Raw genomic sequence first — 22,988 nt, forward strand, 5'->3', positions numbered from 1 at the left:
ATAGGACAGAGTCTGGGGGTGGGTCCAAGTCCCATTAAGTCTAGGGGTCTCTTTGCTGCCATGTTAGTCCACACTAGGTTTGTAGCAATTAATTAAAAATTTTGCTGACTTCTTTGGAACACTCTGATGACAGGAGTGACTTCTTCTCTGTTCTGAGGCAGTACTTGTGACTGGAGGGAAGAACTTTGCCCCTTGAAATTCAGGCTACTCGATTGCCCCTATAATGAGTTCAGGAAAAACCAACTTTGTGGCTTATGTTGTTTCTTCTCCTGAAAGTCTGAGTGATGTTCTTTCCAGCTTTCTCCATCCTAGCCAGAAGTGGGACCCACATCCAATTTTAAGTGATGTGTTTCCTGCATGTAAATACTGAATTTAGCACCAAAAGAAATAAGCTTTGCAAACAAGACAACATCAAGCCCAGAACTATAATTATCATGAGGCTCTGATATCACTGATAATTCTCCAACACTCAAAATTATTCCAAGGAGAATGTAAACAGTTAAGAAAAATGACAGATGGGAAGAGATGAAATGGATATAGCCATTATGGAAGACTGTATGGAGATTCCTTAAAAAACTAGAAATAAAACCACCATATGACCCAGCAATCCAACTCTTAGACATAATTGAAAAATTATGAAAAAGGAAACAAAAATTGAAAAAGATACATGTATCCCATTGTTCATTGCAGCACTATTTACAATAGCTAGAATATGGAAATAACCTAGATAGATGAATGGATAAAGCAGTTGTGGTACATATACACAATGGAATATTACTCAGCCATAAAAAGGAAAGCCTTTGAGTCAGTTCTGATAAGGTGGATGAACCTAGAACCTATTATACAGAGTGAAGTAAGTCAGAAAGAGAAAGATAAATATCATATTCTAAGGCACATATACAGAGTCTAGAAAATGGTACTGAAGAATTTATTTATAGGGCAGTAATTGAGAAACAGATATATAGAATAGACTTATGGACATGGGGAGAGGGGAGGAGCAGGTGAGATGTATGGAAAGAGTAACATGGAAACTTATATTACCATATTAAAATATATAGCCAAAGGGAATTTGCTGTATGGCTCAGGAAACTCAAACAGGGGCTCTGTATCAACCTAGAGGGGAGGGAGATGGGAGGGAGGTTCAAAAGGGAGGGGATATATGTATACCTATGGCTGATTCATGTTGAGGTTTGACAGAAAACAACAAAATTCTGTAAATCAATTATCCTTCAAGTAAAAATAAATTTGAAAGAAAAAAACAAAAAGATACATGCACTTTTATGTTCATAGCAGCACTATTCACAATATGCTCCAAGATATGATAACAATATAAATGTCCATTGACAGATGAATGGATAAAGGTGTGGTATGTAAATACAATGGAATACTACTCAGTCATAAAAAAGAATGAAATAATGCCATTTGCAGCCACACAGATGGACCTAGAGATTATCATACTAAGTGAAGTAAGTCAAAGACAAATATCAAATGATATTACATGTGGAATCTAAAATATGACACAAACGAACTTATCTATGAAATAGACTCACAGATGTAGAGGACAGACTTGTGCTTACCAAGGAGCAGGGAGGGATGGATTCAACTCTGCTGTATCACAGAGATTAACACAACATGTTGTGTTGTGTTGTTCAGTTATACATATACATACATTCTTTTCCATTATGGTTTATCATTGGATATTGAATATAGTTCCCTGTGCTATACAGTAGGACCTCATTGTTTATCCATTCAGTATATAACAATTTGCATCTGCTAATCCCAAATGTCCAATCCATCCCTTCCTGCTCCTCGGTTAAGCACAAGTCTGTCCTCTACACTGTGAGTCTATTTCATAGATAAGTTCGTTTGTGTCATATTTTAGATTCCCCATGTAATATCATTTGATATTTGTCTTTGATTTACTTCACTTAGTATGATAATCTCTAGGTCCATCTGTACTTTAATACGGAGAAGGCAATGGCACCCCACTCCAGTACTCTTGCCTGGAAAATCCCGTGGATGGAGGAGCCTGGTAGGCTGCAGTCCATGGGGTAGCTAAGAGTCAGACACGACTGAGCGACTTCACTTTGACTTTTCACTTTCATGCATTGGAGAAGGAAATGGCAACCCACTCCAGTGTTCTTGCCTGAGGAATCCCAGGGACGGGGGAGCCTGGTGGGCTGCTGTCTATGGGGTCGCACAGAGTTGGGCACGACTGAAGCGACTTAGCAGCATACTTCAATCAGATAAATGTTTAACTAATTAAGGTGATATTAAAGGGAAGTCATTTATAAGACTACAAAAATAAGGCCTGGTAGGACCCCCAGTGGCTCAGCAGGTAAAGAATCTGCCTGCAATGCAGGAGACATGAGTTCAATCCCTGAGTTGGGAAACTCCTGGAGGAGGAAATGGCAACCCACTCCAGTATTCTTGCCTGAAGAATCCCCATGGACAGAGGAGCCTGGTAGGCTACAGTCCAAAGAATCACAAAAAATCGGACACGACTGAACACACAAGCACAGGACTATACCAGAAGACATATGAAGTCATCAGATCCCTGAGTCACGCTGCGAATTACCCGGATGCAGCAGCTATAAATCCAGACAGATCCCTGGGCATTGTATGAGCAACTCAAATACTCAGAATAGCGGTGCTATTGGGGATGCACTCTTCCAGAATGGCGAACAAGTCTTGAGGAAGCTCCTCCCTAAACCACCTTTAATCTTCTGTTGATTGTCAAGGTAACTGTGTTTATAGAGAAGTCAATGTACCTTACATGCATGATAAATATATGTTATGATTATATTTATTGTGAGATATTTATAATGAAAAACAGGCTCAGGTTAAATTAATCACTGGATATGCCCAGGAGCAGGAATGCAGTATCATATGGCAACTTTATTTTTAGTTTTTTAAGGAAACTCTAATTTTAGGTTTTAAGGAATCTCCATACTGTTCTCCATAGTGGATGCACCAATTTACATTCCCACCAACCGTGTAGGAAGGTTCTCTTCTCTCCATACCTTCTGCAGTATTTATTGTTTGTGGATTTTTGATGATACAGATTTATCACTTATGTAGAATGTCTGATGGGACATTTGAACATTTTGCAGACTTTTCCCTAGTGCTGTAGAAATCTAGAAACCCACCTTCAACTGAAAGTCTCCAGGAATGTCAATCACTAAGAAGTTCAAGCATTGCACCTACACAAGAAGAAGGGCCACACCGTTGACCAAAGAGGCCACAAAACTGAAAGGAGCCAGGCAATGTGCCCAGGGTCACAGGGCAAGCTGGCTGCGAGCCCAGTCGCTTCTTTGCAGGCTGTTTCCCCTGCAACCAGGCTTTTGGAGGCCTCTAGTCTCCAAAAAAAAAGGAAAATTTAACTCAGTAATGACTCCTCCAAAATAAAAAAAAAATCACAGCAATTACCTTAACTGTGCATCTTTGAGCCACAGTTTGGTGCCTGGGTCCCCTTGACTGGAGATACTGTGGGACCAGATGAGCCAAGGAAGGGAGAGTGGCCACTAACATGTAGTCAAAATGGTCCTTGAAAGCCTGGAGGTTCTGAAAATAAGGTGAGCCACAGCAGAAGAACAAAACCGATTTCCATGTGTCCAGGCTGCTTCTGAAATGAATCATTCGTTTTGCAGCAGTGTATCCACCATGTGGAACACACCTGCCCTGATAGGAACTACGCCAGGGCCACAGGGAGCTGATGGGTAAGGAGCCAGCCCACCTTCCCGGAATTTAATGGGAAAGTAGCCAGTCAGTAATTAATTACACGATTACGTCATTAGTGCAATGAAGGAGACAGCAAAAAGTGACATATTAATTGTGTCGAGACATTAACCTAGCAGGGAAGGAATCAGAGTTCCGTCAAGGAAGCAGGAAGCTCCGATACAGAATGTTGTTCGGTGGCTCGGTTGGGTCCAACTCTGCGACCCCTTGGACTGCATGCCAGGCATCCCTGTCCTTCACTATCTTTCGGAATTTGCTCAGATTCGTGTCCCTTTAGTCAGTGATGCTAACTGTCTCATCCTGTCACCCCCTTCTCCTCCTGCCCTCAATCTTTCCCAGCATCAGGGTCTTTTCCAATGAGTCAGCTGTTCGCATCAGGTGGCCAAAGGATTTGGAGCCTTCAGCTTCAGCATCAGTCCTTCCAGTGAATATTCAGGGTTTATTTCCTTTAGGATGGACTGGTTTGATCTTGCAGTCCAAGAGATTCTCAAAAGTCAGAATAAGGGATTAATCATCGGAATTCCACCTCCCACATCACAGAATATGCTGGGGAAGGAAAGGCCCAGAAAGGGAGGGTTGGAGCGTCAGAAAAAAGGCCCTAGACAGAGCCTGTGAGGGGAAGCTGAGAAGCCCAGGTGAGCATGGCCCCTGAAGTCAGACCACAGCAGAAGAGTGAGATGTGAAGCAATAGTCAGCAGCCACATGAACTAGAACCTGGGAAGAAACACAGCTTTTCTCTCAGCTTGAACACCCCAACGACACAGGTGCCCTACAGAAACCAGCAACCTTCCCTGCAGAGCTTTACACACCTGCCAGGACCCAGAAAAGAGGCAAAAAGGTCACGGGCAAGCCAGAAGGGCTGCAGGTCAGGCAGCAGGCCAGCCTGGGCAGGAGTGAAGTCCAAGGGCACCTGAGCCCCACCCTACCCTTCCTCGTGCATCGTCACTGGGCCTTCATGTCCACCTCCCAAATTTCAGGCATCTTTCTGTGTGGCCAGCTCCCACCCAGAACCACAGCAGCCAGAGTAGCCAACTAACAGTGCAGAAGCCTCCAGAGGCTTTACCAAAGAGAAGCTGAAGGATCAGCTGGAGTTGCATAAAGTGAAGGAAGAGGGGAGCAGATGATCCAAGGCCCTGGGGTGAGTGGACCCATAGATCCCTGTGGTACTTTCCACACTGCGGAGACCAGAGTGTGGAGAGTAGTGCCTGGCCAGGGCGGGTTGGGGGAATACTCAGCTGGGCCTCGCAGGCCATGGCAAGGTTTGAGATTTCATCCTAAGAGCAGTGGAGAGGCAGGGGAGAGTCCCCCAGCACACACAGCAGGCAGAGAACCTACCCTGGAGTCTGAAAGGCCTGGGGTCAGAAGGCACACGGGTCTCTCTGGGACTGTATCTTGTGACTTCACTTGGCTCATTGGGACCACACTGGACTAAGTGAGGACTCACTGACATAAGCCAGGAAAGTGTCCTTGTGCGGAGGCAGGACAGCACACCGCTGATTCAAAGGACCACAGGGTGACTGCGTCGGTCTTTGCGGGCCAAATGGTCTCGGTCACAGCTCTTTTCAACTCTGTCATCAGGCCTGAATGTAGCCACAGAAAACACGTCCACATTGACTGGCTTCTGATAAAACCTCGCTTGTGGACACTGACATTTGAATTTCACATAATTTTCACCTCATAAAACATTATTCTTCTTTTGATTTTTTTCAACCATTTAAAAATGCAAAAACCATTCTTAGTTCATGGGCCGTATAGAACTAAGTAGCAGCTGAACTTGACTCAGGAGCTGTATTCACTAGCCACCCTGGGGGACACAACACCAGTGTCTCTCCCCTTAATCTTGCTCTTTATGCAGACATGTACAGACATACCATATACACTCACACATACAGACACAAACAAATACACAGGCACACACACATTGTAGAAACACGGCACAAACAGCACTCACACACAGACACAGCAAACACTCAGGTACACAAATGCAGAACACACACATCATTCTCTCACATGCATAAGCACAGAGCACACACATAAACATGCACATGAACAAAACCAGCACACACACACACACACATCATAGAAACACACACACACATCATAGAAATACACACACACAGCACACACATGTCATACACTCACATGCACAAGCACAGAACACAAACAGATACATTCACATATACAAAAAACAGCACATATACAGACACACCATACAAATAAACACACAAACACAGCACACACACACACACACACATCATACGGTTACCTGCACAAACACAAAACACACACACACACAGCACAACTGTGAAGAGGCTGCTCTAAGCCTCCAGGCTGACTGCACTGCCTTTTAGTTCAGTCCAATTTGTCTGTTCTGAGTGAAACAAACAAAACTAGATCAACAATAATCTTTTAAATTAGTTTTTGATTTAGACAATCACATGCTATTCTTGGAACTACCTTAGACTTTATTAGCCATGAAATTGGAGCATTACCAAGAGTTGCTAAATTAAGTTACTCTATGAAACATCCTACATTCTTAAGGTTTCTGTAGAGAAATATAATCAATACATCCTGTGCTACATTTCCCCGATAGACATTACTAGAATCTTATAAATTGTCTGCTTTGTCAATCCAGTACAATTATGAGGCCAGGCACGAACCACTCCGTCTGAAGCCATAGGGTGAGCGATGATTCTCACAAATCTTCCCACCAGCCTGCAGGGTCAGAATCTCATTATAGTCTTAGAAATAACATGTCTCACTCAACAAAAGAAGATGATTGTGGGGTTGTTTCAGCTCTGGACCCAGGCTGCTGCCTCAAATTCTGCCTTTCCCAAGTTGAGAACCCAGGGTACCTGCTTCATAAATGTTAGAGCGTGAGCCTTACCCGAGGCTGCGGCCTGCGGCATGATTTACAAGCGGTGCAGGGTGAGAATTAAATATTTATCAACTGCAGGGGAATGAGGCTCCTTCCAAACACTACAGGGATGAGGAAAGTCTGCACTCACTTGGAGCAGGGCGACCTCGGTCCTAAGAAGTGGACCATGTCAGGTGAGGACAGGTCAGGGGAGTGGGGAAGTGGGCATCTCCAGAATGGACTTCAGGAGTTCACCATTCAATCCCTTTGTTCTACTGATGCATCAACAAAGATAAAACCTACTAAAGTTCAATGCAGCCAAATTCCTTTCCTCCAACGTGTGTCCTCTTGGGGTAAATGGATTCACCCCAAGAAGAAGTGGAACCCTGCCAGGCACAACATCTTTCCCTGTGACATCACAAGCACATTCTCGATGCTTCAATTTCTGTTTCCTAAATGTTATCAGGTGTCTTCTCCCTGCCTCTCCCATCCATCAGCCACACTCATCCCTCTCCATCCTGCGTGGATGCCAGCAGCAAGCTCCCTGAAGTCCTGGCTCTGGTCAGGCTTGGTGAGCAGCAGAGGGAGGAGACCTGTCTTTGTTACCTGACTCCCTCCCGGTCACCTGTCCATAGCTTGGCTGTGTCCCCCTACCTGTGGCCCAGCAACTGTCAGGGGCCTTCTCTGTGCAGGCCTGGCCACCTCTCATGCCCCATCAGTCCTGTGGATGGGGATGGTGACAGCTCCTCTGACCTTCATGTCCTACAGGCGCCTGCTGGACCACCATCTATCCCATTCTACTTGCCCAAACCCCTTCACCTGGAAGAGCCCATCTCTTCCTCCGTCTGAGACCCACATTCTCATCTGGGTCTCACCTGGGTCAGTCTACCCACAAATAGGACTGTCCTACCTCTTTGCACAGGACACATGTTTTTCCCTAGGGGAATGTTGTTGTTGCTGTTGTTGTTTAGTCACTAAGACATATCTGATTCTTTGTGAGCCCATGAACTGCAGCACGCCAGGCTTCCCTGTCCTTCACTGTCTCCCTGAACTTGCTCAAACTCATATCCATTGACTCCATGTCTTCTGTATTGGCAAGGGAGTTCTTCACTCACTGAGCCACCAAGGAAGCCCCTCCAAGGGCACAATACGCACTTATATGGTAGGTTCAGATGCTGACACGGCATCTCCTGTATCCTCAACAGCATCCACTCGCCTTCAGGTCATCACCAGCCAAAAACCAGCATCCCGGCTCTAAGATCCCTAACGGTGTTCCAAGATCAGGGCCACAAAGAGTGCAGGAAGTGCTTCTATTGGACCTCTTCAATTATCTTCGATGTATTGACATTACGACTTGAGTCGTTGTTGTTGTTGTTCAGTCACTAAGTCTTGTCTGGCTCTTTGCAACCCAATGGGTTGCAGCACACCAGGCTTCCCTGTCCTTCACTCTCTTCCTGAGTTTGCTCAAAACTCATGTCCATTGAATCAGTGATGCCATCCAACCATCTCATCCTCTGTCATCCCCTTCTCCTCCTGCCCTCAATCTTTCCCAGCATCAGAGTCTTTTCTGATAAGTCCACTCTTCGCATCAGCTGACCGAAATATTGGAGCTTCAAGTTCAGCATCAGTCCTTCCAATGAATATTCAGGGCTGATTTCCTGAATGACTTGAGTCCTACTTTACCAGCTGAGCCACCAGGGAAGCCCTGAGTAAACAAAGGAAGATCCTTAACTCCCTGGGGCAGGCTTGGAATCTGACAGTGTAACTGTCAAAGAATCCTGGAAGGATGGGCAGGTGTGGTCTTCCTGGGTGTCATTTTATAACTCAAGGCTCTGAGGGACACTTCTTTAAATGCATCTGTAGGTTCATTGGTCTTTCACTGGCAGAGAGGCATATGTATCTTTCAGAGAAACATCCCTGGACACGATGCTTTAACTTCTCTCATCCCTTCCCCCAAGCCTGCTTCAGCTCTGTGCATTGCAGGAGTGAGAGAGAGATTTATCACATCAGCACAATCCCATTATCAGTTGAGAGCTGCCCTGGGGTTTGCAGGATTCCTAAATAGAAACTGGCAAGTACATAGACATAACACTGAGAGCAAACACAGATTGCGTGTTTGTGTAAAACAGTCCATCCTTGACTCACCAAGGTCATTTCCAAGTAGATAGCTCTAGGTCAGCACTATCCAAAAAGTTTTCTGCAGCAGTGAAATCTGTAATCTACATGTCCGACACAGCAGTCACTAGCCACACCTGATATTGAGCACTTGACATGTGCCCACTGGGACTGAGGAAATCAATCATATTTCATTTAATTTCAAATAATTTAAATGCAAATAGCCGCATGTGCCTCTGGTATTGCATAGGTCAACTCGAGATAGTTCTGTTTATAAAATGTTCATACCTCTTGTAAAATAAAAACTAGCCAGGGGACCTTCCTGGTAGTCCATGGCTGAGACTCCATATTCCCAATGCAGGGGACCTGGGTTTCCCTTCCCAGTCAGGGAACTAGATCCCCCATGCTGCAATTAAGACTTAACACAGCCAAATAAATAAATAAAAAATAAACTAGCCGAGGATCCCTTTGAGAAAACTTACTCATGGAATAAGCTACTGTTAGAACTTGTTTACTCATAATATAGGACAATGTCCCAGAATCTAATGAATGAAAAAATATTATAGACTGATTCACCAAGCATGTAGCAAGTTGGAGAGATTTCTATGGAGATCATTTGGCATCATTCTCCAGAGTTTAAAACTTAAAGTTCAATTGTATTCTACATGCACCACCCCCCAACTCCTAAAATAACCACCAGAATATAATTCTTATAGCAGGCAAATGGCAAATATTCATTATACCTCAATATACTATCTTTCTCTATATTGATCTATTTGATGTCAGTATTTACTTAATGCCTACAGAATGCTAGATTCTGTAAAGGTTACTACAAAAGGCATAAAGGACATAATATTTGCCTTGTCCCAGGATCCAAATTCTGTGGCAATTTAAGGAAAGCAAACCATGAAGTGAAAAATATGGAATTCACTCATCAAACAGCTCTGCTTGAAGGGTCTTCTGAACACTCTGGTCTTTCTTCTTTCTCATTCAGGGATGGTGGCGGGAGACAGAATCATATTTACAGGAAGTAAAGAAGTCTTGATAATAAACAAGAGTCTCATTTTTAAGCAGTTGTATTGGCAATTAATGTTTCTCATTTAAAAACATTTAATGTTTCTCATTAAAAGGACTCTCGGGAAAGTGATATAGCAATATTCATGGCTTTCTGAAATTTTGCACTATTAATTTCACCCTTCAAGAACATAGGCGACCAATTCCCTCATATTACAGACACAGTCTTATAAGAGGTATTTTTTTCAGGATCCTCTAAGTAGTGGTGATATTCAAAGTATTTGACAGCCTGAAAGATTGAAGGCAGGATGAGAAGGGGATGACAAGATGAGATGGTTGGATGGCATCACCGACTCAATGGACATGAGTTTGAGCAAGTTCCAGGAGTTGGTGATGGACAGGGAAGCACGGCAGTGCCGCAGTGGATGGGGTCGCAGTCAGACATGACTGAGCAACCGAACTGAACTGAACTGAACTGAAAGCAGGAAAGCCACCCAATCAGAATGGACAGTAGATGAGCCAACCAATCAGAATGGTTAGTCCAGGTACACCAACAAATCAGAATGCATAGTGCATGGGAACCACCCAATCAGAAAGGATATTGTATGTACATCAACCAATCAGAATGGATAATGTATATGGGAACCAGCCAATCAGAACAGGTACAGAGCAGAACACAGTCCCATGTTGTGCCAGCAAATCTCCCTTGAGTTAGTCATCAACTCATAGAAGAGGGTCCAGGGTAGGGGCTGAATGTAATTTAAGATTAAAAAAAAGTATTTTATATCATGATAGTATACAGATACACATCATTTTATTATGGTTTGCTTTATTGTGCTTCATAGATACTGCATTTACAAACTGAAGGTTTGTGACACCCAGCAGTAGTCTATCAGTGCCATTTTTCCAGCAGCCTTTGCTCACTTCCTGTCTCTGTGTCACAGTCTGGTAATTCTCACAGTATTTCAAACTTTCATTATTATTATACCTGCTGCGGTTGTGGATGTAAAATGTTGCCTGCCGTATCAGCAAACAAAGGATGCTGTGGCCATCAAGCCATCAGCCACTGCAGTCCCTGACGGTGAGCCCTGAGGGGACTCAGGACAGGAAAGAACAGGATCCTGGCTCCAGACAGCTGAGATGCACAGAAAAGGAATGAGTTCAACACTGAATTGCTTAACTTGAGATGTCTGGTTTTCTTTAATTAAGAGTCAATCTTTTGATGACTATCTGGTCATTGTTGCAAAAACTCCTACATATCCTGTCTCCTCCCTTACCTCTTGGGAGTAGTCCCCTGAAACTCACTAGGAGGCTGCCTTCCAGGCTTGATGTCTTTAGAAAATTTGCCAAATAAAAAAATTCTCAGTTTTTAGGTTGGGCTGTTTTTTTCAATGGATAACCTGTGATCAGTGATTTCTGATGTGACGCTTGCAGAAAGTTTGCAACTCACTGACCACTCAGATGATGGCAAGCATTTTTTAGCAAGAAAATATTTTTTAATTAAGATGTGTGCATTGTTCTTTTAGATATAACACAAAGGCGCATTTAATAGACTACAATATATGTAAATATAGCTTTCACATGCTCTGGGAATAAAAAAAAAAATTGTGTGACTTGCTCTACTGCTGTGGTCTGGAACCAAAACTACAACATTTCTGAGGTCTGCCTGTACAGACATCTTTGTGAATGGATTAGCACACAGGAGTGTATGATAAGAAACATCATCATCACAATGAATTTGTGTTTTTTACCAGGTAACTCTAAGGAATTTACTAAAATCCTAACACTTCTGAAAAGTCAAATTCTATCTTGACAATAGCATGGTTGGGCCTGGGGGGCTCAGAAAGAAAGAAAGACAGTGAAGTCGCTCAGTCGTGTCTGACTCTTTGCGACCCCATGGAGGGCTCAGGGCAGTTACTAATTGCTAGCCATCAGAGTAATCTGCACCAACCAGTGCAGAGCTCAGTCAAATCATAGTCCAACCTCTGTGTTAAATATGAAGAGATGGGGTTGTCAGCAAAATACATTGAGAATCTCTACATGAAAAATGAAAAAAGAATTTTTAATAGAGGTCTCTTGTTTCTTAGAAAATGCTTGATTCTTAAACTCTATGATTATTTAAACCATTTAAATAGTAAAGAGTTAAGAAGAACAATAAAAGGTTTTTTGGTGTCTTCCCTTTTATTTATGAAAGAATGTATTGCCCATATCCAGTTTTTTCATGGCTGGAGATACATCCCCCAAACAGCAAAATCCACATCTAACTCAGCTGAGGACATGAGAACAAGATTGATAAGGAAGCAGATAAAAATGAATGTCTTCATGTCAATACCCAATAATAAGATATTTCTCTAAGGTGCACTTCTGCTTTAGAATGTAATATTATTTATAACCTAAAACTTATGGTTTTTCTGGGCAATTTCAGTCATCTGATGGATCCTAATGTTTAATCCTCTTTTTTTCCACAGATAATATGCAATAATACCCACATAGTAAACATACATAAATATTACCTTCAAGAGACTGTAGATAATAAAGACCTCTTAAACGTCACAATGGGATGTAGACATATCTGCCATTTGCTGGGTTAGCAAGTAGGAGTGTTGAGTGATGAGAAGCATTATCATAATGAATGTGCAGCTTTTACTTAGTAACTATGGAATTCGCTGAAATCTTGAAATATTTTAAAAGTCAAATTCCACTTTAGAAGCTGGGAAAATGGATTCCTTCTCTCAAAATAAAATATCCATTCTGATGATGACAACATTGCTTCTTCCAGGTCATGCTGCAGAGTGGGAGCCCAGCGTTGGAATGACAGCATTGATGACATCACAGTAAGCAATGATGACGTCATGAGCAATGAGATGTAGGTCCTCAGTCAAGAGCCATGTGAAGCCAAAGGGATGTCTTTACTATACCAAAGTCACATTCCTGACCTTCTTAGGACTGGCCACATTAAAAGAAACCTGTGGGTGATTGGCTGGGCCCAGCTGGCAGTGATCAGACTCCTGAAGACAAAGAAAAAAAAAGGATGAATTGAGTTGCTTGAGATCACCATAAAAGGCACATTTGAGAAGAAAGCTCCACCCATCAGCGAAGATAAAATGAGGATGCAGAAAGGGATACAAATGTTAGCATGTATCCTTCCGTTATGATTTGCAGTACAACACTCTAGACATTTCCCAAATTCAGGGCCTAAAGAGAGATCCAATTCAAAGAATCTAGAATGTGTATGAAGGCAAATTACAGCAAAAATTCACAATTTTGTTTTTTAATGTCCTAATTCTCACCATTATGTGAAAATATAGAATATTTTCAACCTTCTTTAAATAACACACTCCTTCCTAAAGGAAAGGAGCAAAATTGATTAACTGACTCTATGTAGATCACCCATCTATCTCCTCAGACAGTTTTCCTGGCTCTTACATTCCCCTTCTGAAATGCACTCCCAAGCAGACCACTCACTCCTCCAAGGGGCCAATGCCTGTGGAAGAGTAATTCCCTGTTAAAATACATGCAGTATATCTGGAGAAAAACATGATCTGAAAGGATACATGTATCCCAGTGTTTATTGCAGCACTGTTTACAATAGTCAGGACATGGAAGCGAACTAAATGCCCATCAGCAGAAGAATGGATAAAGAAGGGAGATAATACAATGGAATATTCCTCAGCCATTGAAAAGAATGAAATAATGCCATTTGCAGCAAAGTGGATGGACCTAGAGACTGTCATAGTGAAGTAAGTCAGACAGAGGAGAAATAGCATATGACATCCCTTATATGTGGAATCTAAAAGAAATGATACAAATGAACTTACATAACAGAAGCAGACTCACAGACTTAGAGAACAAACTTATGGTTGAAGAGGAAAAGATAGAGGGAAGGGATAGCTAGGGCGTCTGGATGGGCATGTACACACTGCTATATTTAAAATGGATAACCAAAAAGGACCTACTGTATAGCACAGGGAACTCTGCTCAATGTTATGTGGCAGACTGGATGGGAGGATGGGTTGGGGGAGAATGGATACATGTATATGTATGGCTGAGTCCCTTCCCTGTTCGCCTGAAACTATCACTACACTGTTAATTGTCTATGCAGGTGGCGCTAGTGGTGAAGAACTCACTTGCTGATGCAGGAGAAGTAAGAGAGGCAAGTTCAATCCCTGGACCCAGAGGATCCCATGGAGAAGGAAGGGCATGGTAACTCACTCCAGTATTCTTGCCTGGAGAATCCCATGAACAGAGGAGCCTAGTAGGCCACAGTCCATAGGGTTGCACAGAGTCAGACACGACTGAAGTGACTTAGCATGCATACACCAATGCAAAATAAAAAGGTTTTAAAAAATAAAATAAAAAATAAATTACAGGCAGTGTATTTTCCTGCCCATCCTGAAGATGCTGGCTCAGACTGCAAGGCCCTGGAGCTGCATTTAACATCTTAAATAATGTAACTGGCCACCATGAATAATTAACATCACAATGGAACTGCAGCGAATCTTGGGGATGGCACCACTCTGACTCCTGGTCTTAATTCATTGATTCCTGGTCACACAAGGAGAACCATCATGCCACAAGGATCGTGCTTCTGTTGTGATGATGCCTGGGGTTTTGCTGTTGTTTGCCTTTTCCCCATGACATGGTTGCACCAACCAATGTTGTTTTCTAAATTTATCAAGAGTTTATTTCTGTTGGTCTCGCTACAGGAGAGACAAGCAAGGAAGACATAACCCAGGTTTCGAATTATTCATAAGCTCATCCCCCAATACTAACAGACTTGGAAGGAAAGACACAGAATTGCCTGAAATAACCAGAAAAAAATGGACTGCCAGTGAGTCAAGGAGAGAAAAAGGAGGATTGTTTTAAATATTCATCATGATGTGAAATATTTGCAAACCCCATGGTTTTGTATCAAAATAAAAGAAGCTTTCCTTTCTCATTGACTGCAATTTTCAGGAAGATATTTCTGACTTTATCAGTTTTGTACTAATGAATTAATGGACAGTGACACCTATATTAACTGTACCTCACCAACAGAAATTCTTGTCTGGAAAATAACATCAGTGTTATATGTCTTAACTGGAGATGCAACCAGAATAGAAATAATCAGGAAGAAAAGTGTCATGTTTTGATTAATGCAAATTTTGAAAATCAGTCCCGTCTTTACCTTCTGAGTCTTCCTAAAATTCAGTGCATGATCTGGAATTTCTACAGCCTAAAATCCTCTTTTATTCATTCATATTGAAAGCGTTGTACCTTCGGACCCACATAAAACTCGGGAGATTTACAATTTGTTCCCCAACTATGATGCTCATGGTTATGGAGTACTTCAATGTCAGGCCACCTCCATGTGACCCTCCTCACCGCCCCCAACAAGCATCTTGAATCCTCTGTGCTCTGCAGCAAGCTCCCTGCAGTGGGGTCGTGAACACGGGTTTCAAATGCACAGATGTAAGTGAAGCTCCGAAACTCAGGGATGGTGTCCCCTTAGGAACGATGCAATGCATGTCTGTCATGTTTTCACGCTGAGCCACAAATGAATTTTCCTCAAAGCAGATTGCCCAGGAGCACAGTAAAAATGTCCATTCTTCAGCCATATCTCCCAGAGATTCTGGCCCAGAACGTCTGGAAGAGACTCGGGAGGGAGCATTTTAACAAGTGCGTCTCTGTCCTGAGGACTGCTGCCCAGTCTGCTGGTACCCAGACTAACGTGTTTCTGGGTGCTGGCTTCATCTCCACACTCAGCAAGCATTCTTCAGGATCCAGAATACAGGAGAAACACCCCCCATTTCCTCCAGTTGTGACAGTAACAAGGACTTTCTCTCTCAGCCCCTGGTAAAGAGTCGCGAGTTCGGGGGGACTCAGCAGGGCAGTGGGCTGAGAGGTGGGGATGAGCATGGGAGGTGCTCCAGGAGGCTAGAGGGGGCCACTTTCCTTGATTTAAAAGCCTACAATTCCCAGTGGACCTGACCTCCACCAGCCATGGCCTCTGGTAGCTCCAGACCACAGTGGACGGCCTTATGTGGAGGCAACCTCCAGCCCACAGCCTGTCCCCAGTGACACTGCCCCAGAGCTGAGCCCTCACCCCTTCTGAAGTCCTCAAGGACCGTCAGCACTGAAAGGACCAGAGACACCCAGGGATCTGAAAAAAGGGGTTCCCCACGACAGCTATGGTGACCCTCCCATGGCAGTGTGGGCCTCCGATGTTCTGGACATTAACAGGGAGGGTGTCGAAGGAGAAAGAGTTATAGGCTGGTTCCACGGCAGATAGGATTTTACCCCTTCCTGGACAAAGGAGCCTGGCAGGCTATAGTCTATGGGGTCACAAAGAGTGGGACATGACTGAGCGACTGTCACTCACTCACTCAAAGTATGAAGAGGGTTTCCCTGGTGGCTCAGACAGTAACGAATCTGCCTGCAATGTGGGAGACCTGGGTTCAATCCCTGGTTTGGGAAGAACCCATGGAGGAGGAAATGGTGACCTACTCCAGTATTCTTGCCTGGAGAATTCCATGGACAGAGGAATCTGGAATCAGTTCACAGGGTCGCAAAGAGTTGGACATGACGGAGTGACTAACACACACACACCAAGTATTAAGGAGCCAGGCTCCCGTTCTAGTAACTGCTGAGTGTAAGTTGTAATTAAATTCATGCCTGGTGATACACAATGAAGACACAGCATGTGGATGCTCTCAGCAGCCTGGGGATGTAGATACAGATGGTTGAACTCTGGGTGGAACTGAAGGGAGGATGAGAGTAACTCCCCAAACTGCCTGCTCCTCCTCACCTGTGCTCAACTCTAAGCGCTGTGGTCACAGACCTCAGGGCCTCCTCTCCTTGTAGCGGGGTCCACATGATGCCCTCAACGGTGCTGCTGCTTCTGTTTAGTCGCTCAGTCATGTCAGCTCTTTTGCAACCCCATGAACTGCAGCCCGCCAGGCTCCTCTGTCCATGGGATTCTCCAGGCAAGAACACTGGAGACGGTTGCCATTTCCTTCTCTAGGGGATCTTCCGATCCAGGGATGGAACCTGCATCTCCCGTACTAGCAGGCGGATTCTTTACCGTTGAGCCACCTGGGAATAGCATGGTGTGCAAGCAGCATCAGTCCTGGACAGCGGTCCAGTAAATCCCAGCCCAGTGCAGTTAATATGAATGTCTTGGACTCTGAGAAAATCATAAGTATTGCCCAGGGTGAAATGACAAAGTAGCCAAGTCGATCTTTGGCAACATCCCACTCTCCCCACCTACAAGGCCATTTCTGTCTTAGGCAATAACCCTTCAATCCAGCCACATGTCAGAAACCCCTCCACTGGCTCTAAAATGCAGAGATGCCCAGGCTGCCCCACAACCAGCTGGACTGAGCCAGGAGATCCATGGTGGGGGGGACCAGGAACCTGGGTACCCCAAAGGCCACACCGATGACTCCCCTATGCACTGCACCCAGGGCCCTTCAGGGTCCCCATTCCCTGGATCATTTGAACAAGACAGTCTTGAAGAAACCCTGAGGGACCAAAATTACAAAGGAGCAAGATGGCCATTTGACCTGGAATCATGCAGCTGTCTTCAAGGACCCGAAACAAAACATTGCCTACTCAGCTACTCTGGTCAAATAGTATTTTTGTCCTGATTGCATTGTGGTGAGCAGTCTATAAGCACTCAGGCTCCTGGTGTCACTTTACTCGTGACAGCATAATGCTGGGTGTTGAGGACATTCTCCAGTAGAGGGAATTAGTGTTTAATGAGCATCCAGAATGTCGTGCCAGACTGCACGGAGTCCACGGCCTCCCACTACCTAAAACCTCCTGAAGATGTGGAGGGTAAGTAAGACATCAGCTGAGATGAGAAGGCGGAGTGGGGAGAACACACACAGGTGGACTCATGAGATGCTGGACTAGTCAAAGGCAAGATGGCCCTGCTCTGAGACCTGCTGACCCAGGGCAGGAGCCTCAGCTGCTCTTGCATACACGCCCTGTCTCCATCCACAGGACAGGCGTCTGACCCAACCAGCTCTGTGGTGAGGAGCCCGGGCCACACTTTTGCTGCAGGCTGACTCACAGCCCAAGATCTCTCCGTTTAACTCACAGGCTGCTCAGGACCTGAGCCTAGCTCAGATTTTCCGTAAAATTGTGTCATCCGTAGTCAACCACTCTGAAGTCTAACCAGCCAGCTCTTGGGCAGGAATCTCACTGGGTACCAGCTCTGGGCCCCTGAGGCGGGTGGTGATACCCCCACAGCTGCACAGACAGCAGAGTGAACAAACTGAGTCACAGGGAGGCCCGGGGAGAGGAGGGCAGGACAGAAGGACAAGGGATGGGGCTCTGACTCTCAGCTGCCTGTCCTGGGCCCTCCAGGGAGCAGGGGTCACTGCACAGGGACAAAAGTCACAAGGAAAGAAATCACAGTGTACTGTCCTTGCTCTGTGGCCTAAGAAGTTCTGAGGAGGGTCCCCACCACCGGCAGAGTGGGACACGCGGCCACACAGACCAGCTGCAAGCCTGGCTGTAGCAAGTTCTAAAGGAACCTCTCACTAAAGGTGGCCTGGACCTGCTCCTACAAGCTGTGGCTTGACCACCTGGAGGGTCTCCAGGGGCCAGATGACCACTTGCAGGACTGTGTCTTCTTTGGAACAAGGACATGGAAGGCAACTACTGAAAGCCCAGCCTTTTCCGCTATGGACCATCTTCTTCCCGCCCTCCTCCTTTTTTCCTTAAATTGGAGTATAAGAATGTCATGTTAGTTTCAGGTGTCCAGCAAAGTGATTCATCTATACGTATATTTTTTCAGATTCTTTTCATAGATTATTTTACCCTTATAGGTTATTACAAAATATGGAATATAGTTCCCTGTGTTCTACAGAAGGTCCTTGTTGGTTATCTATCTAGATTGATGTGTATCCGTTAATCGTAAACTCCTAATTTATCCCTCCTCTCACTTTCCCCTTTTGTAACCATAATTGCGTTTTCTATGTCTGCAAGTCTGTTTTGTAAATGAGTCGATCTGTATCACCTTGTAGATTCCACATAGTTGCGATATCATATGATATTTGTCTGTTTCCTCCCTCCTACAGGGCTTCTGTGGTGGCCCAGTTGTAAAGAACTGCCTGCAAAGCAGGAGACCAGAGTTTTATCCCTGGGTCAGGGAGTTGTCCTGGAGATAGGAACAGCTACCACTCCAATATTATTGCCTGGAAACTTCCGTGGACAGAGGAGCCTGAAGGGCTATGGGGTCGCAAAGAGTCTGAAACGACTGAGTGACTAACACAATTCTTCCCTCCTTTAAAGGCCTCACAGGAAGCATAATCCAAGGTACACTTCACGTCCAGGTTTCCCAAATGGGCAATGAGGACACAGTGCCTGGACCCACACCTGCAAGGCACCTTTTGCTTAAGGATCAAAGATGGACCTTTTCAGAAATGCGCTTGTCCTAAGTTCCCTCGCTTAGAAAAATCGAGCTATTTAAAAACGCTTTGTCAGTTTCTAGCTCAGGCAAAAATAGTTCATCTTCCTTGCATCCTCTTTGATTCTTAAGAAACCTGGTGCTCTGGCTGAGGTGCCCTGCTTGCCTAGAAACTTTACAAACACTTCAAGAAGCACAGGGCGTGTTACCAGCCCCCAGGGCCCAGCACCTCGATGGCCACTGTTCTTTTTCCACCAATAGATTATCTAACTTATTACCTGTTTAAGAAGAAGAAACATCCTAAATTTCTCTCCCTGTATGTTTTTTTCATCATATATATTTTTCATCAAAGTACCATTAATTTACAATGTTTCACGTGCACAGCAAGGTGATTCAATTATACATACACACATATATTATTTTTCGGATTATTTTCCATTGTAGGTTATTATAAGATATTGACTATGGTTCCCTGTGCTATACAGTAAATCTTTGTTGCTTGTTGTGCATCTATTTTTTTTAAATTGGAATCTAGCATTTCATTCATACCAAGTCAAACAAGTGGAGTCAAAATGTCATAAATGTTTTAGTTAGGCAAAAATTCATAAGTTTTCTAAGATATATGTTATACATACTATTTATATATGTATGAAAAAGCTTTTCTACTGTGCTTGAGAAAGAACATCAAAAAAAAAGGAAGAGATGGAGAAATTGGAAAACAAACTAAATGAAATGTCTCCCTGTATATTTTCAAAGCAACACTTTGAACTGAGTGTCCGCTTGGAGCTCCGAACGCCATCCTCCTGTATACAAGCACATCCGTAGTCTCCCTTTCTCCTCATTTATATCAGGGACATGGGACATGACCCGCTTCTGTATCTCCTCCCCCTTGCCCCGTCCTCCATCCCAGACCTGAGCCCTGGGACTTCTTTGGTGGAAAGACACATGCCATGTAACCACAGAAAGGCCACTGAAGTAATGACTGGCTTAAATGTGTCCGTGGGGTGACCATGCTTGACACCAAGGGAGAGCCCCTTCATCAGCACGCAGTGCCCATTCAGGTCCAGTCATGGGGTCTTGACAGGAAACGCCCCTCACAGCCTGGCAATTGCTCCCTTTCACCCACCACCTCATAAGTCAAGAGACACTGGCCCTTCAAAGGGGAAACTGTCGCATCGCTACAGCTGAAAGATACATGTGCCCACAGGAGCAGCTTGATGGGAAAAGTTTTACCTCTCTATTCTCTGCCACCCAGCCTGAGGCAGTAGCTCGAACTCATACCATGAGCTCACAATTTGTCATGCAGGTCCATCTGCTTCTGTGCCTTGAACCCCTCGTACATCTTCCTGACTGGCTACCTTGGTTGCTGCTAACAGCATCATTTAGCTCCTCTCGATAGATGGCTGAGCATCCATCAAGGTCCCCTTCCCTGCACAGGCCTGGGAGGCACATGTCTCTGGCAAGATGTACGTATGGAGCTGGGTCTCAACAGCAGGGAGGCATATTACAGCCGGCAGCCAGCTGGAAGCTGAAGTGAACATCAGTGCCAGGAGAGAAGGATGGGGCTTCGAAGGCACACACTCAGCAGTAGCGCCTCAGGCAGGTATCAACTCTGAGGCCAAACAGAGCTAAGGCTCTGTGATCCACAAGTTGTTGGAGCCCCAAGCTGCGCATCTGGCTTTCCCAAAATCTAGCAGAGGAGAACACCCACTGGGGACATTCAGGCAGAATCGCATCTAAGTGCTTCTCCTTTGAAGATGCACAAGTTAGAAAATGGTCCTGGTTGTACACACATTTGTATTTTGTTTGTTGTTTGAAGTAATTTTTATTAGGCTATAGTTGCTTTACAATGCTGTGTTAATTGCTGTTGTACAGCAAAGTGAAGCAGCCATCCATATACATATGCGTCTGTACTCAGTTGCTCAGTCATGTCTGACCCTTTGCATCCCCATGGACTGTAATTTCCCAAGCTAGAATACTGCAGTGGGGAGCCACTTCCTTCTCCTGGGGATCTTTTCAACTCAGGGATCGAACCCACATATCCTGTCTCCTGCACTGGCAGGCAGATTCTTCACCACTGAGCCAGCTGAGAAGCCCCCATATACACACATCCCTTGTTTTTGGATTTCCTTCCCATTTAGGGCACCACAGAGCACCGAGTAGAGCTCCCTCAGCTGTACAGTAGGTTCTCATTAGTTGTCTGTCTTACACATCTTATCAATAGAATATATATATTAATCCAGATTCAGAGAACAATCTATGGACACCAAGGAGGGAAGAGGGGGTGGGATGAATTGGGAGATTGGGATTGACATATACACATTTGTTTAATATGATTTTTGGATATAAAGAACCATATATTCTGCATATAAACTCTGATTCATTCGAATGATAACCAATGTTGACTCGGTGTCAGAAAATGATGAACTGTGTCTCCACGGCTTCTCATGGATGGTTTCCTTTATGTTAATGTCCCTTGGAAGAGCGGTGCCCATCAAAAGTTGCCTAGCAACCAGAAATACCTGCAGTCAATTGTGCTCTGCCCTCACTGTTTACAATAGCTGGGACATGGCAGCAACCTAGATGTCCACTGGCAGATGAATGGATGAGGAAGTTGTGGTACATATACACAATGGAGTATTACTCAGCTATAGAAAGGAACACGTTTGAGTCAGTTCTAATGAGGTGGATGAAACTGGAGCATATTATACAGAATGAAGTAAGTCAGAAAGACAAACACAAATACTATATATCAATGCATATATATGGAGTTTAGAAAGATGGAAACAACGATCCTATATGCAAGGTAGCAAAGGAGAACGGACTTTTGGACTCTGTGGGGGAAGGTGAGGGTGGGATGATTTGAGAGAACAGCACTGAAACATGTACATTACCATATGTAAAACAGATGACCAGTGCAAGTTTGATGCATGAAGCAGGGCACTCAAAGCCAGTGCTCTGGGACAACCCAGAGAGATAGGGTGGGGAGGGAGGTGGGAGGGAGTTCAGGATCGGGGGGACACATGTGTTCTGGTGGCTGATTCAGTTGATGTATGCCAAAGCAATCACAATATTATAAATTAATTACCCTTCAGTTAAATATTTTTTAAAAAACATATGAGAAAAAATAAAAGTTTTTTAAAAATCATGCTCTTCCTGGTGCCCCAGGCTCACATATCTGTCTGCACATCCCACATCTCTGTGGACTCCTCAATATTACCAGTCAACAATTACACCTTTGGTCTTTTCCCAAAAAACCTGCTCCACAGTGAGAGATACTACGTGTTCTGGCCCCGTTCCCAACACTGTCCCATTGACTCAGAGGTGGGCAAATGCCACATTTGTCCATCATGAACATAACATAATCGCCTGCCATGAGGCAAGGGTGTTTAACGGCAAAAAAATAGTCCAAAAGGGGGAGAAGGTCTGAATCACCTGATGAGGTTGCCTACTGCTGCGTTGCTCTGGAACACCAGCTTCAGAGGACTTGGCATGGAGGGAAGCCGGCTCTGCAACAGAAAGAAGATGTTTTTATAGTCAGAAGTGACCCAAACCCCACTGCCTATTCTAACAACTCTGACGCATAAAGAAATACTTTTATGTAGTACCCCTGGCATCAATCATTCCTAACCACAAACGGCTTTTTTTAAGTTTACTTGATGGGACATACTTTTAGAGATTTATCTTTCTAATGAAATAAAAATATAGCAAAAGGACTCAAAATCGATTCCTTTCTTGAGAGGTTAGTCTCATTCAGAAACAAGACGAATCCATAGCTTTAATGGCTGATGGAGGGAAATAGACACAGTGGGAAAAGAGGGCCAGAGAGATTCAGTTTGGGCCACAGTTTTGGTCAAGGGTCATGAT

The 22,988-nt window shown here is 44.3% G+C and overlaps 1 protein-coding gene across 3 annotated transcripts in view; it reads right to left on the reverse strand.

Moving 5' to 3' along the window:
• Positions 1 to 11,198: 11,198 nt before the first annotated feature.
• The window catches only part of IGSF5 (immunoglobulin superfamily member 5), a 54,929-nt gene continuing 43,139 nt past the window's right edge, over positions 11,199 to 22,988 (reverse strand). For all 3 annotated transcript variants that reach the window (XM_040232301.1, XM_040232311.1, XM_040232319.1), the window contains 2 exons: positions 22,557 to 22,630; positions 11,199 to 12,732 (listed from right to left, as the gene is read on the reverse strand). In XM_040232301.1, the coding sequence (XP_040088235.1) occupies positions 12,637 to 12,732; positions 22,557 to 22,630 (170 nt within the window). In that variant the 3' untranslated portion in view covers positions 11,199 to 12,636. The remainder of the gene's footprint in view (positions 12,733 to 22,556; positions 22,631 to 22,988) is intronic.

This window comes from Oryx dammah, unplaced genomic scaffold (genome assembly GCF_014754425.2).
Source record: "Oryx dammah isolate SB20612 unplaced genomic scaffold, SCBI_Odam_1.1 HiC_scaffold_2, whole genome shotgun sequence".
Classification (NCBI taxonomy): Eukaryota; Metazoa; Chordata; class Mammalia; order Artiodactyla; family Bovidae; genus Oryx; species Oryx dammah.